A 15,629-nucleotide genomic window follows, 5' to 3' on the forward strand; every position below is an offset into this window, starting at 1 on the left:
TGTTGGGGCTGGGGGCTAGGCGGAAGGAGGGAGAGGAGTAGAAGGGAAGAGAAAAGGGGAGGGGAGAGGGACGCTTGCAGAAGAGGCCCCAGGCAGCCCAAACCTCTGGCCCTCCAGCCCTTCCTGGCCTAGCCCCCCTTTCTCCTGTCTGCTGCCCGACATTGGACCCCCACTGCCCTGCTCACAGCCCAAGGCCTGGCTCTGCCCTCTGTGGGGTGCTTTGGCTGTGTGGCCCAGCTGGATGAGCTCTGCCCTAGGGAGTTGGGGTGCGTGCTGAGATGTGGCAGTGAGTCCAGGCGCTGCACACCTTGAGGCTAAGCTGTCTAACTTCATCATGCTTTGGCATGTGTGTGAACCAGGGTCTCTTCAATGGTCTCCAAGCACAGCAGTGGTGCCTAGCACAGTGGCATGGCGCAGAGGTGGGGCCAACGGCTTGGTCACACTGGACCTGCCCACCTCCATGGCCTCCCGAGAGGCTGGCTGTGACTCTGAGCAGGTCAAGGCGTGGGGTGGTCTGGCCAGTGTCTGGTGGCCGCAGGTGTCATCAGAACATAAACACCACCCAGGGACTCACAGATGATCTCTGAGGCACAGCCACATTTAAACACAGGTACACGGCTGCCAGCTTACAGGTGACTCCGAGACCCTGGCTCCTGGCCCGCAGCCTACCTGCTCCATAGACCACGGAGTACACCACCTTCTTGGTCTGCTCTCTGTCTGCATGTGTCACGTGTTCCACGGGCACGTCCTTCCTGCATGGAGAGACCATGTGTGTTCAGGCACGGGAGGCACTGTCAGTGCAGGGCAGAGAGTCTAACCACACGCCCCATCACTGCGCTTCCTCTGGAAATTCTTCACGGTTTCACGGCAGCTGGCACACTGGCAGGGAGATGTTCCACACCTGTGGTGCCAGCTTGGTAAGGGCCCCAGGCAGATACCTATGGGAGGCTGCAGCAGCTGCTGCCGGCCAAGCACCATCCCACATTCCTGGGCGTCCACAAATCAAAACCCAAAACCGCTTTCACCAAAGTCATGCCCCACCCAACTTCAGGAAAGCCCATCCCCCATGTTGGGGTGCCTGGGCCTGGGCCATGTCTGTGTCTGCTACAGTGGTGAGGGGGCTGGTTTCTAGGCCTATCTAGTCCTACTGCTTGACTGGATGAGCAGCTCTGTCCTGGCCTCCCACAGACAGAGGCCATGGGGGTGAGCCCCACCCTGGGGCTACAGCATTCAGATAGAATAAGGATCAACTCAGTATCTGACCGGCATCTGAACCACAGCAATCTCCAGAGATTAAAGCTGAGACATCTGAGTAGCACAGGAGCTCCAGGGCACTCCCAATACCACCAAGAGGCCCTCCTCCTCCAAGAGCACCCCCAAAGGACAGGCAGCCTGCTGTGTGCCCTGGGTGTTGCCTCCTGCCTGCTGCTTTCATAAACATCCTTGTCATCTACACCAGTCCTTCCTGATGGAGTGGGCATCTCAGATTCAGAAGCTGAGGGGGGCAGAGGGAGGGAGGGAGAAAGGGGAAGGGAGGGAGAAAGGGGGAGGCAGGGAGTGGGGAGAGAAGAGGGAGAGAGGGAGAGGGAGAGAGAGAGAGAGAAGGGGGAGAGAGAGAGAGAGAGAGAGAGAGAGAACAGAAGTAACAGAAACTTCTCCCAATCTGTTTTGTGGCTGGCTCTGTGCTAGCACCTGCTTCATTACTTAGCCAGGCTGTTCACAGCTCTACCTTAGCCTTCACTTCCTGCTTGCACTGAGCATAGCGACCAGCCCCAGGTGAAAGCTCAGGTCTTCCTAGATCTCTTCTGAGCATGCAAGCTCCCTGGGCATGTGTGGGGCTTTCTACATTTCCCGGTATCTACAGGTACTTTTGAATGCTCTAATTTCCAAAAGTGTCTCTCTCCTCAGTTTTTCTTCCAGAGCTTTCAGTGCTCCATTGTTTGCCTCAACTATAATTTTTAGCTCCAGGCAGCTGGAAGTTATTTTCCTTACAACGTTTTCAAGCAACGTCTGCCACTCTTCTGCAGCAAGTGGGTTCTGAGTTAGGTGAAACAATGACAAGCCCCTGCGTCAGCCCTTCAGGCAGCCACTGGACTAGTGAGAATAAACACCCACTTCTTTTCGAGTAAGGTGTGCTCTGCCTCCAGAAGCAGGGACCAGGCTCCATGCTAGGAATACGCTGCTGCCTTCAAGACTGATGGGTGGGAGGAGGGCAAGTAGAGTCATCACAAGGCTCTACCTTTTTTTTTTGAGATGGAGCCTGACTCTGTTAACCAGCCTGGCGGACAGTGGTGTGATCTCGGCTCACTGCAACCTCTTCCTCCTGGGTTCAAGTGATTCTCCTGCCTTAGCCTCCTGAATAGCTGGGATTACAGGCGCCTGCCACCATGCCTAGCTAATTTTTACATTTTGAGTAGAGATGGGGTTGTACCATGTTGGCTAGGCTGGTCTCAAACTCCTGACCTCATGATCCGCCTGCCTCGGCCTCCCAAAGTGCTGGAATTACAAGCGTGAGTCACCACACCCAGCCTGCCTTTTTCTTGATTCAGCATTTGCTTGGTTGCTATAAACCGCTGACTGTTTTTCAAAGTTTTGATGAAGTTGGTTCTGAAGTTTTATTAGATTTTTCAATGTTTCTTTGGGGGACAGGCCCATGGGGCTGTGTACCCACCATTCTTGCTGACATCCCAGACGTCACTGATTTTTTGGCACCTAATTTCTAAGTGCCAATGCATTTCCAGATTCTCCCCCTTTTCCTGCTGTGTTAAACTATTTTGTCCCCTTTGTTTAGCTCACCCTTAATCTTGACATTATTAACAGTTATATTTAGATAAAAAACAAAAAGCCAAATGGGCTGGGTGCAGTGGCTCAAGCCTGTAATCTCAGCAGCTTGGGGGCCAAGGTGGAAGGATCACTTGAGGCCAGAAGTTTGAAACCAGTCTCTACATAAAAGAAAGTTTTAAAAATTAGCTGGGCATGACGGTATGCACCTGTGGTCCCAGCTACTCAGGAGCCTGAGGTGGGAGGACTGCTTGAGCTTGGGGGGTGGAGGCTGCAGAGATCTGTGACTGTGCCACTGCACTCCAGCCTGGGTGACAATGAATAAATAAAGAACTACATGATGTTTTTGTAGAATATTTCATAAAATATTTTAAAATTTAATCAAATGAAAATTATCACAGAGGTCTTGGTAAGTTTAGATTGATACCAGGTACATAAACAAAAGAAGGAGCTAGAATGATCCATGGGTGATGTGTTAGCACTGGAGACATCAGTATGAACTCATGGTAAGCTCTATGTCGATGCACATGGTTACATAGAGAAATATTTAAAGAGGTGTGTATACGCACAGGTTGGCATGCACGCATAACTTCTTGTTCTAACTGAGAAAGCCTAGAAGCAACCTCCTCAGTAGCAAAGAGCACTGAGCCCCCAGACCTTGCCTTTTAATACCATTCTCCAGTGAAAGAATGGGGCTCCTTGGAGAAATGGTTGATTCCAGGACTGGGGCAGGAAACATACAAGAGGAGCCTGGAAGGTCTTTTAGTGCCAGTAAACAAGAAGGTGATAAATCTGTGTGCATGCACGTGCATGCATACACACACACACACACACACCCCCCAAAGAGCTCAAGTCAAAGGAACACAGGAGCCAACTGCAAGAGGTCTGTCCCAATGGCCAAAGCTGGAACAATTTAGGTAAGAAAATAAAAAACATTAGATTATAACTCAAAGTAAAAAATAAATATTCATGAATCCATGCTGATTTGGATTTAAAGGATTAAATAAATAAATGGGGGCAAACACAGATCTCCCGTGTGGAAGAACTCCAAATAATTTATATAGATACCCTGTCCTTAGGACAATGAAGCATAACTCTCTCTCCTTAATTACATACAGGCTGTGCTTAGTGACTTGCTCTCAAAGAGTAGGTGCCATGTGGAATCAGGGTAGAAAAGAGTATCTTCACAGTAGAGAAACCTGACAAACACCCTCAGCCAGGTGACCAGGTCAGCATCAGCAGTGGTAAGTCCTGTCGACAGTGTGTGTCCCTGACTCAGTGTGATGGTGATGGCCCTGCACCTCTGTGCTCAAACCCTAAATCCCAGTCGAGTCATGAGAAAAACATCAGACAAACACCAATGGAGGGACATTCTACAAAACACCTGACCAGTCCTCCTCAAAACTGTCAGGGTCATTGAAAACAGGGCAAGTCTAAGAAAGTGTCGCCATCCAAAGGAGCTTAAGGAGACTGTGACTAAATGCAATGTGGTATCATGGAGGGGGTCCTGGAGCAGAAAGGGGACAGCAGGGAAAGACTGAGGAAATCCAAGTCAAGTGTGGACTTTAGTTTATGACAACACATCAGTACTGGGTTCATTCACTGTGACACATGTACCATATTAATGGAAAACATTAATAACAGAGAAGCAGGTGTGGGATGTATGAGAACTCTTCATACTATCCTTGCCATTTTTATATAAATTTAAAACGGTTCTCAAATAAAAAGTTTATTTAAAAACGTGATCTAGTACAAGACCGGCCTGGGCAACATGACAAAACCTTGTCTCTACTAAAAATACCAAAAAATTAGCCAGGTGTGGTGATACATGCCTGTAGTCCCAGCTATGTGGGGGGCTTAGACAGGAGGATCACTGCAGCCTGGGAGGTTGGGGCTGCAGTGAACTGAGATTGTGTCACTGCACTCCAGCCTGGGTGACAGAGTAAGACCCTGTCTCAAAAAAAAAAAAAAAGAAAGAAAGAAAGAAAAAAAGAGAGAGAGAGAGAGCCAAAAATTATGCTAGGTTACAAATAATTTATATGTTATGACTTGATTTTAAGTCATTCAGTTGCAGATAAATATATGGGAGAAATCCCATAAGTAAGTCTGGTGGGCTTATGGAAATTTGGTTTTTGATGTTTTGATAACTGGTATTTAAATTTTTTCCCCAATGAAAATTATAAAGAAAAAAATGAGCCATAAAACATTCCACAGTAGATGGGAGGGATCCAAGATGGCCAAATAGGAACAGCTCTGGAGTGCAGTTCCCAGAGAGAACGCAGAGGGTGAGTGATCACCGCATTTCCAAATGAGTTTTTACTGCCCACAGACCAGGAGATTCCTGGGTGGAAAAGCACCACAAGTTTCTGGCACAGCTGTTTCAGCCAGCACAGCGAGTCTCTGCACAAAAACTCACACAAATCTGGGTGGCTTTTTCAACTGGCGCCTGGAATGCCTGGGAGACAGAGTCGCCCATTCAACTGACAAAAAGGGGGCTGAAACAGGGAGCCAGGTGATCTGGCTCAGTGGGTCCCACCCCCACAAAGACCAGCAATCTGAAACACTCTGGATTGAGAGTTTCACAGCAAGCACAGCTGGACCCAGGATGGTCCAGCTCTGTTGTGGGGAAGGGCATCCGCCATTACCGAGGCATTCCACCACTACCGAGGCAGTCTGTCATTACTGAGGCAATCTGTCATTACCGAGGCAGTCCGCCACTACTGAGGCAGACCACCATTACCGAGGCAGTTCTAACTATACCTCTATAAACAAAACTGCAAGGAAGTTCACATAGCAGCTGGGCAGAGCCCACAGTAGCTCAGCAATACCTCTGCTGTCAGACTGTGACTAGGCTACCTCCTCACTGGGCAGGGCATCTCTGAAAAAAGGCAGCAGCATATCAGGAACTTAGAAATAAAGCCCTACCTTCCCAGGACAGAGCACCCGGGAAAAAAGGAAGTTATGAGTTCCACTGCAACAGACTTAAATGTACCTTCCCAGCAGCTCTGAACAGAACAACGTAGCTCACAGCTCAGCACTTGAGCTCCTATAAGGGATAGACTGTCTCCTCAAGCAGCTCCCTAACCCCCATATATCCAAAGAGACACTTCATAAAGGAGAGCTCAGGCTGACATCTGGAGGGTATCCTTCTGGGACAAAGATAACAGAAGAAAAAACTGGCAGCAACCCTTACTGTTCTGCGGCCACCACAGGTGATCCCCAGGCAAGCAGGGTCTGGAGTGGACCTCAGCAGTCCTATAGCAGAGGGGCCTGACTGTTAGAAGGGAAACTAAAAAACAGAAAGAAATAACTTCATCATCAACAAAAAGGAAGTCCACTCAGAGAGCCCATCCAGAAGTCACCAACTACAAAGACCATAGGTAGATAAATCCACAAAGATGGGAAGAAACCAGTGCAAAAAGGATGAAAACACCCAAAACCAGAATGCCTCTCCTCCTCCAAAGGATCACAACTCCTCACCAACAAGGGAACAAGGCTGGATGGAGAATGAGTCTGATGAATTGACACAAACAGGCTTCAGAAAGTGGGTAATAACAAACTAAAAGAACATGTTCTAACCCAATGCAAAGAAACTAAGAACCTTGAAAAAAGGTTTGGTGAAATGCTAACGAGAATAAACAGCTTAGAGAAGAATATAAATGAATTGATGGAGCTGAAAAACACAACACAAGAACTTTGTGACGCATACACAAGTTTCAATGGCCGAATTGACCAAGCAGAAGAAAGGATAGCAGAGATTGAAGATCAACTCAATGAAATAAAATGAGAAGGCAAGATTAGACAAAAAAGAGTAAAAAGAAATGAACAAAGCCTCCAAGAAATATGGGATTACGTGAAAAGACCTAATCTATGTTTGATAGGTGTATCTGAATGTGATGGAGAGAATGAATCCAAGCTGGAAAACACTCTTCAGGATATTATCCAGGAGAACTTCCCCAACCTAGCAAGGCAGGCCAGTGTTCAAGTCCAGGAAATACAGAGAACACCACAAAGATATTTCTCAAGAAGAGCAATCCCAACACACATAATCATCAGATTCATGAGGGTTGAAATGTAGGAAAAAATGCTAAGCACAGCCAGAGAGAAAGGTGAGGTTACTCACAAAGGGAAGCCCATCAGACTCACAGCAGATCTCTTGGCAGAAACCCTACAGGCCAGAAGAGAGTGGGGGCCAATATTCAACATCCTTAAAGAAAAGAACTTTCAACCTATAATTTCATATCCAGCCAAACTAAGTTTCATAAGCAAAGGAGAAATAAAAACCTTTACGAACAAGCAATTGCTCAGAGATTTCATCACCACCAGGCCTGCTTTACAAGAGCTCATGAAAGAAGCACTAAACACAGAAAGGAACAACCAGTACCAGCCACTCTAAAACATACCAAATGGTAAAGAGCATTGACACAATGAAGAAACTGCATCAACTAATGGGCAAAACAGCCAGCTAGCATCAAAATGGCAGGATCAAATTCACACATAACAATATTAACCTTAAATGTAAATGGGCTAAATGCCCCAATCAAAAGACACAGACTGGCAAATTGGATAAAAAGTCAAAACCCATTGGTGTGCTGTATCCAGGAAACCCATCTCACATTCAAGGACACACATAGGCTCAAAATAAAGGGATGGAGGAAGATTTACCACGCAAATGGAGAGAGAGAGAGAGAGAAAAAAAGCAGGAGTTGCAATCTTAGTCTCTGATAAAACACACTTTAAACCAACAAAGATCAAAAGAGACAAAGAAAGGCATTACATAATGGTAAAAGGATCAATGCAACAAGAAGAGCTAACGATTCTAAATATATACGCACCCAATACAGGAGCACCCAGATACATAAAGCAAGTTCTTAATGACCTACAAAGAGACTTAGACTCCCACACAATAATAGTGGGAGACTTTAACACTCCACTGTCAATTTTACACAGAACAATGAGACAGAAAATTAACAAGGATATCCAGGACTTGAACTCAGATCTGGACCAAGCAAACCTAATAGACATTTACAGAACTCTCCACCCCACATCTGCAGAATATACATTCTTCTCAGCACCACATCACACCTACTCTAAAATTGACCACATAATTGGAAGTAAATCACTCCTCAGCAAAAGCAAAAAGAACGGAAATCATAACAAACAGTCTCTCAGACCACAGTGCAATCAAATTAGAACTCAGGGTTAAGAAACTAACTCAAAACTGCACAACTTCATGGAAACTGAACAACTGGCTTTTGAATGTTGACTGGATAAACAATGAAATGAAGGCAGAAATAAAGATGTTCTTTGAAACCAATGAGAATGAAGACACAACATACCAGAATCTCTGGGACACATTTAAATCAGTGTCTAGAGGAAAATTTATAGCAATAAATGCCCATATGAGAAGCAAGGAAAGATCTAAAATCGACACCCTATCATTAAAATTGAAAGAGTTAGAGGAGCAAGATCAAAAAAACTCAAAAGCTAGCAGAAGACAAGAAATAACTAATGTCAGAGCAGAACTGAAGGAGATACAGACACAAAAAACCCTTCAAAAAATCAACAAATCCAGGAGCTGTTTTTTTGAAAAGATCAACAAAATAGACCACTAGCTAGATTAACAAAAAAGAAAAGAGAGAGGAATCAAACAGATGCAATAAAAAATGATAAAGGGGATATCACCACAGATTCCACAGAAATACAAACCACCATCAGAGATTACTACAAACAACTCTATGCACATAAATCAGTAAACCTGGAAGAAATGGATCAATTTCTGGACACTTGCATCTTCCCAAGCCTAAACCAGGAAGAAGTCAAAACCCTGAATAGACCAATAACAAGTGCTGAACTTGAGGCAGCAATTGATAGCCTACCAACCAAAAAAAATCCAGGTCCAGATGGGTTCACAGCTGAATTCTACAAGACATACAAAGAGGAGCTGGTACCACTCCTTCTGAAACTATTCCACACAATCCAAAAAAAGGGAATCCTTCCCAAATCATTTTATGAGACCAATATCATCCTGATACCAAAACCCAGTAGAGACTCAATTAGAAAAGAAAACTTTAGGCCAATATCCATGATGAACATAGATGCAAAAATCTTCAATAAAATACTGGCAAGCCGATTACAACAACACATCAAAAAGCTTATCCACCATGATCAAGTAGGATTCATCCCGGGGATGCCAGGCTGATTCAACATATGCAAGTCTATAAACGTAATTCACCACATAAACAGAACCAAAGACAAAAACCACATGATTATCTCAATAGATGCAGAGAAGGCCTTTGACAAATTTCAACAGCCCTTTATGCTAAAAACTCTCAATAAACTAGGTATTGACAGAACGTATCTCAAAATGACAAAAGCTATTTATGACAAACCCACAGCCAATATCATACTGAATGGGCAAAAACTGGAAGCATTCCCTTTGAAATCTGGCACTAGACAAGGATGTTCTCTCTCACCACTCCTATTCAATATAGTATTGGAAGTTCTAGCCAGAGTAATCAGGCAAGAAAAAGAAATAAAGGGTATTCAGTTAGGAAAGGAGGAAGTCAAATTGTCTCTATTTGCAGATGACATGATTGTATATTTAGAAGACCCCATCGTCTTAGCCCAATATCTCCTGAAACTGATAAGCAACTTCAGCAAAGTCTCAGGATACAAAATCAATGTGCAGAAATCACAAGCATTCCTATACACCAATAAAAAACTTAAAGAGAGCCAAATCAAGAATGAACTGCCATTCACAACTGCTACAAAGAGAATAAAATACCTAGGAATACGACTAACAAAGGATGTAAAAGACCTCTTCAAGGAGAACTACAAACCACTGCTCAAGGAAATAAGAGAGGACACAAACAGATGGAAAAACATTCCATGCTCATGGTTAGGAAAAATCAATATTGTGAAAATGGCCATACTGCCCAAAGTAATTTATAGATTCAACACTATCCCCATCAAGCTACCTATGATCTGCTTCATAGAACTGGAAAAAACCACCTTAAACTTCATATGGAACCAAAAGAGAGCCCACATAACCAAATCAATTCTAAGCAAAAAGAACAAAGCTGGAGGCATCATGCTACCTTACTTCAAACTATACTACAAAGCTACAGTAATCAAAACAGCATGGTACTGGTGCCAAAACAGATATATAGACCAATGGAACAGAACAGAGGCCTTGGAGGCAATGCCACACATCTAAGACCATCTGATCTTTGACAAACCTGACAAAAACAAGCAATGAGGAAAGGATTTCCTGTTTAATAAATGGTGTTGGGAAAACTGGCTAGCCATGTGCAGAAAGCTGAAACTGGACCCCTTCCTGACACCTTACACTAAAACTAACTCCAGATGGATTAAAGACTTAAACATAAGACCTAACACCATCAAAATCCTAGAAGAAAACCTAGGCAAAACCATTCAGGACATAGGCATAGGCAAGGACTTCATGACTAAAACACCAAAAGCATTGGCAACAAAAGCCAAAATAGACAAATGGGATCTAATTAAACTCCACAGCTTCTGCACAGCAAAAGAAGCAATCATTAGAGTGAACTGGCAACCAACAGAATGGGAAATAATTTTTGCAATCTACCCATCTGACAAAGGGCTAATATCCAGAATCTACAAAGAACTAAAACAGATTTACAAGAAAAAAACAAACAAACCCATTCAAAAGTGGGCGAAGGACATGAACAGACACTTTTCAAAAGAAGACATATATGAGGCCAACAAACATATGAAAAAATGCCCATCATCACTAGTCATTAGAGAACTGCAAATCAAAACCATATTGAGATACCATCTCGTGCCAGTTAGAATGGCGATCATTAAAAAATCTGGAGACAACAGATGCTGGAGAGGATGTGGAGAAACAGAACACTTTTACACTGTTGGTGGGAATGTAAATTAGTTCAACCATTGTGGAAGACAGTGTGGCGATTCCTTAAGGACCTAGATATAGAAATTCCATTTAACCCAGCAATCCCATTACTGGGTATATATCCAAAGGATTATAAATCATTCTATTATAAAGACACATGCACATATATGTTCATTGTGGCACTGTTTACAATAGCAAAGACCTGGAACCAACCTAATGCCCATCAATGATAGACTGGACAAGGAAAATGTGGCACATATACACCATGGAATACTATGCAGCCATAAAAATGATGAGTTTGTGTCCTTTGTAGGGACATGGATGAATCTGGAAACCATCATTCTCAGCAAACTGACACAAGAACAGAAAATCAAACACCGCATGTTCTCACTCATAGGTGGGTGCTGAATAATGAGAACACATGGACACAGGGAGGGGAGCATCACACACTGGGGTCTGTTGGGGGGTACTGGGGAGGGACAGCAAGGGATAGGGAGTTAGGGAGGGATAACATGGGGAGAAATGCCAGATATAGGTGATGGAGGGATGGAGGAAGCAAACCACAGGTTAAAATTGTAGAAAAAAAATTCCACAGTAAATACAGGAGAGTCAATAGCTTTCCTATCAGTAATAAACAGAAACTATAATAAAAGGACCACACTCACAATAGCAATAAAAATCTCAACATACCCAAAAATAAGTTTAAGAAGAAATATGCCAGACTTCCATCAAGGAAGGACACAGCGGAAGATGTGCTGTGCTCCTGGACAGGAGAATACAACACTGAAAAGACACCAACTTTGCCATATCCAGTTTTACCTTAGCACAGTTTCAATTAATGTATCGGGGAGACTGGGGGTGAAAACTTAAGAAAGCAATTCTAAATTTCATCTGAAAAACAAACCAAAGAGAACAGTCAGGCCAAAGCTAAAAGGGGTGAGTAATGAGGAAGAAAAGGGAAATGTGCACAAAGCTCAATGCTGATGCAGGAGTAAAAATAGATAAATCAGGGAAGCAAAGAGAAAGCCCCTAACAGGCTATTGTATATTTTAAAACCCAGTCAATGATTTGGCATTTTAAATCTATATTGGGTTGGAATTGACTAATTATTTGGGAAACTATGAAGTTAAATGCCTATTTCCTATCACACACAAAAATAAATTAGAAGCTCATTAATGTGAAAACAATCATGAAAGGATGATGACGAGCTATATATACAGAGTAGAACAGAGAGCCCAGTGGCAATGCTGAGGCTCATGGGTCTCGGTGTGTTGCAGAGGTGAAACTCTGGACGTGGCCCCATGCGTTGACCTGGGACAACTGGCTTACCATGGTGGAAAAAATCAAATGAGATCTCTGTTGTCACACAAATCACAAAAATGGGGTCCAGATGGAATAAATGCCTAAATATGAAAAGATCAAAACTTAAATAAGGCTAAAGAAAACAAAGGAGAATCTGTAAGTCACATAAATAGGAGACCATTGAAAAGAAACACAAACAATACAAACCATACTAAGAAATGTCTTTTTTTTTCAAGACAGCTGACTAGATGCATTTCAAGCATGCCTCATCTACTTAGAAGAACCAAAATGCTATGTAGACAATCATACTTTGAATACATTATCCAAGATGGAACACAGCAGTTCAACAGAAAAGCAAAAGAAAACTCCACAATCTAGGAAGAAGGAAAACAGGCAGCCTGGATGGCTGGGATGGGCTGGGTGCCAGAGTGACCTCCCAATACTGGAGGAGGTGACAATCTTTCTGTGGTCCACTTTCCCACTGGGAGATCGTACAATCCAGGCCATAGAAGAGCACCTTGACCCTCCCTAGCCCTGTTCCAAGGAGGGAATATGGGCCTGGGCCCTGCATCCTTCCTGAGACCTAAGCAGCTACAGTAAGATGCCATTCTCGGTCCTAGCTCCTAGTAGACTGTGTGGTGCCATGAAACAGTGGCGTTAGGCGTAGGCATTAGGAAAACTTGGGCTGCTGCTTGTGCAACAAGGGTGTGAGCAGAGTCTGAGCTCCCACAACTAGAACTAGGAAGCAAGCACGGCATGGGCTGCAGCCACCAGCATTGGAAGCAGGTACCTCCCCTGGGAACTGAGCAGGACAAGAGTTGCAGTGGAGGCTTGGTCTTGAGCTGGGCAGGGGCTCTTATGGCCCAGGGCTGAGTTGTGGGTTAGGTGTCAGCTCCAGGTCTGACTGAACAGTGAGTCAGCTATGACAGCTGGGGTGGGGGAGGATGCCCAGATTGGACTGGGGTATGGGAGGGACACAAGTTCTCTACTTTCCAGCCAAGGCTGTGATCACTGGGACAGGCCCTAGCTCCCATAGCAGGACCTCCATATAGTGGCTGTTGCCCTTCATCCAAACATTTCACCAGAGGCCTGAGGATTGCCATGCCCTCCCTAGCCCCTTGCAAGGCAGGTGCATGTACTTACCACTGGTGGGCCAGCACAAATTCACCTGGTCCAGCTGTGCCTGGCTTCATCCCTGACAGAGTGCAGGATCCAGGGTCCTGGGGGTTCCACAACCCAATTCACCACCTGGCACACTCAAGCACTTTTCCAGTGGGGCAGAGGTTAGGCATAAACACCCAACCACTACCATCTCAGCTGGCTCCTACCTGCAAGTGCTGCCTGCTGGCCTGGAGGCCTGCACAGCCCATTGCAATCACTGCCAACATAAATGCACAGCACTTGGGACCCTAAAGAGCATCTCACAACCACTGCTACCACCATCACTCACACCATCCTGGCTGCCCAGGAGCTCGAGAGCCCACTCACCCACCCAGGACATCACTAGTACAAATGGCATCTGGGAAAGCCAACCAGAAGCCCAAGAACTGGTCTGCCTGGAACCACCAATACAGATGCCAGCATATGCTGATCCAGGGCACAAGGACAGACATACTTAGCCTACTACCACTACCACTGAAACCTGAAGATAGGCCCATCTGGCATTTTAGTCCCCAGCACAACTTTACCACAGCCTCCAACAATAACTACACCCTACCATCCCAAAGAAACCACAGATATCACTAATGCTATTTACAGCCAAAGAAATCATACAGAGCCTTCACTACTGCATGCACTCAGAAACAAAGCCAAAGAGTCCTACCTAACCAACAGACAGTCACATCTTCAGGAACACCCTTGCCATCCAAATGAAAGTAAATTAAAAAATAAGAAGCAGCAACTGTTATACCAGATATGCAGAAATCAATGTAAGGACACAGGAAACATGAAAAAGCAAAGTAATATGACACCCTCAAAGGAACACAATAATTCTCCAGCAATAGATATTAACCAAAAAAGAAATCCTCAAAACCCCAGATAAATAATTCAAAATACTGCTTTTTACAGAAGCTCAATGAGATGCAAGAGAAATCTGGAAATCAATACAAAGAACTCAGATAACTAATTCAGGATGAATTAAAATTAATTCACAAATGAGAAACTTACCGAAGAGATAGATATCTTTAAAAACAAAACAAAAAACCCACAACTAAACAGACATTCTGGAACTAAAAAAGTCATTGAAAGGAATATAAAACACATTTGAAAGCTTCAACAAACTGGGACAAACAGAAGGAAAAATTTCAGAACTTGAAGACAGGTCTTTTGGAATCCAGCAGGCAAAATTAAAGAAAAAAGAATAAAAAGAATGAACAAAGTCTTCGAGATGTTTTAGACTACATAAAACAGTCAAATTTATAAATTACTGTTATTTCTGAGGTTGAAAAGAGAGCAAAAGGCTTACAAAACCTATTTAATAGTATATGAAAAATTCCTAAGTCTAGTAAGAGATTTTGACATCCAAATACAGGAAGCTCAGCAATCCCCAGGAAAATAAAACACCAAAAGGACTTTGCCACAGCACACTGTAATCAGTCTGTCTAAAGGTAAAGCTAAAGGGCAAATTCTAAAGTCTGCAAAAGAGAAGTGTCTGGTCATCTATAAAGGAAACTTCATTAGACGAACAGCAGACTTTACAGCAGAAACCTTATCAGCCAGAAGAGAATGGTATGACATATTCAAAGTGCTGAAAGAAAAACAAACAAAACCCTGCCAGTCAAGAATTCTATTTCCAGGAACATAACCTTCATAAATGAAGGTGAAATAACGTCTTTCCTAGACAAGTAAATGCTAATCATATTTATCACCACTACACTGGCCCTACAAGAAATGCTCAAGGGAGTCCTAAACTTGGAAGCAAAAGGATGACATTCACCATCATGGAAACATAGAAAAGTATAAAACTCACTGGTAAAGCAATCACACAAAGGAGAAAGTGAAAGGAATCAAATGGCACCACTATATAATTCCAAACCACAATGACAGAGAAAAGGAAAGAAAGAATTCATAAAACAACTAGAAAACAATTAACAATATGACAGGAACAAAACCTCACATATCAACATTCATCTTGAAGGTAAATGGATTAAATGTCTATAGAATAACAACCCACTCTGTGATAGACCACATCCTGCCTACTTGTTCTGCTGATGAACAGTTAGGCGTTTCCACCTTTTGGCTATTATGACTAATACCACTATGAATATTATGTACAGGTTTTTGTGTGGACATATGTTTTCATTTCTCTGGGGCATACACTAGGAGTGGAATTGCTAAGTCATATGGTAACTCTGTGTTTAACTTTTTGAGGAACTGCTGGACTTTTTCATAGTGGCGGCACCATTTACCCACTGGCAATGTATGAGGGTTGATTACTTTTATTTTGTGGGAAAGTAGGAAGAAAGATCAGTCCTTGAGCTTTTTACCCAAACCTCCCCCAGCAAATACAATCCTGGAGCCCTTAACAAACAACTAAAACTCTGGAGGGATATTTGACTGAGCGCCATGGGCCTATGCTGTCTCTGCACCCAACAGAGAGCCTCACTTGCAGGTGGCATCTCCCTCTAATAGTAAGACTGTCCCAGTC

At 43.8% G+C, this 15,629-nt stretch overlaps 1 protein-coding gene across 1 annotated transcript in view; it reads right to left on the reverse strand.

Moving 5' to 3' along the window:
- The window catches only part of POLN (DNA polymerase nu), a 172,047-nt gene that overhangs the window by 20,152 nt on the left and 136,266 nt on the right, over positions 1 to 15,629 (reverse strand). Inside the window, exon 18 of the mRNA XM_064365307.1 lies at positions 670 to 752. Within this exon, the coding sequence (XP_064221377.1) occupies positions 670 to 752 (83 nt within the window). The remainder of the gene's footprint in view (positions 1 to 669; positions 753 to 15,629) is intronic.

The sequence above is a fragment of the Aotus nancymaae genome, unplaced genomic scaffold (genome assembly GCF_030222135.1).
Source record: "Aotus nancymaae isolate 86718 unplaced genomic scaffold, 86718_ANA_hifiasm-v0.15.2.pri h1tg000006l, whole genome shotgun sequence".
In the NCBI taxonomy this organism is placed as follows: domain Eukaryota; kingdom Metazoa; phylum Chordata; class Mammalia; order Primates; family Aotidae; genus Aotus; species Aotus nancymaae.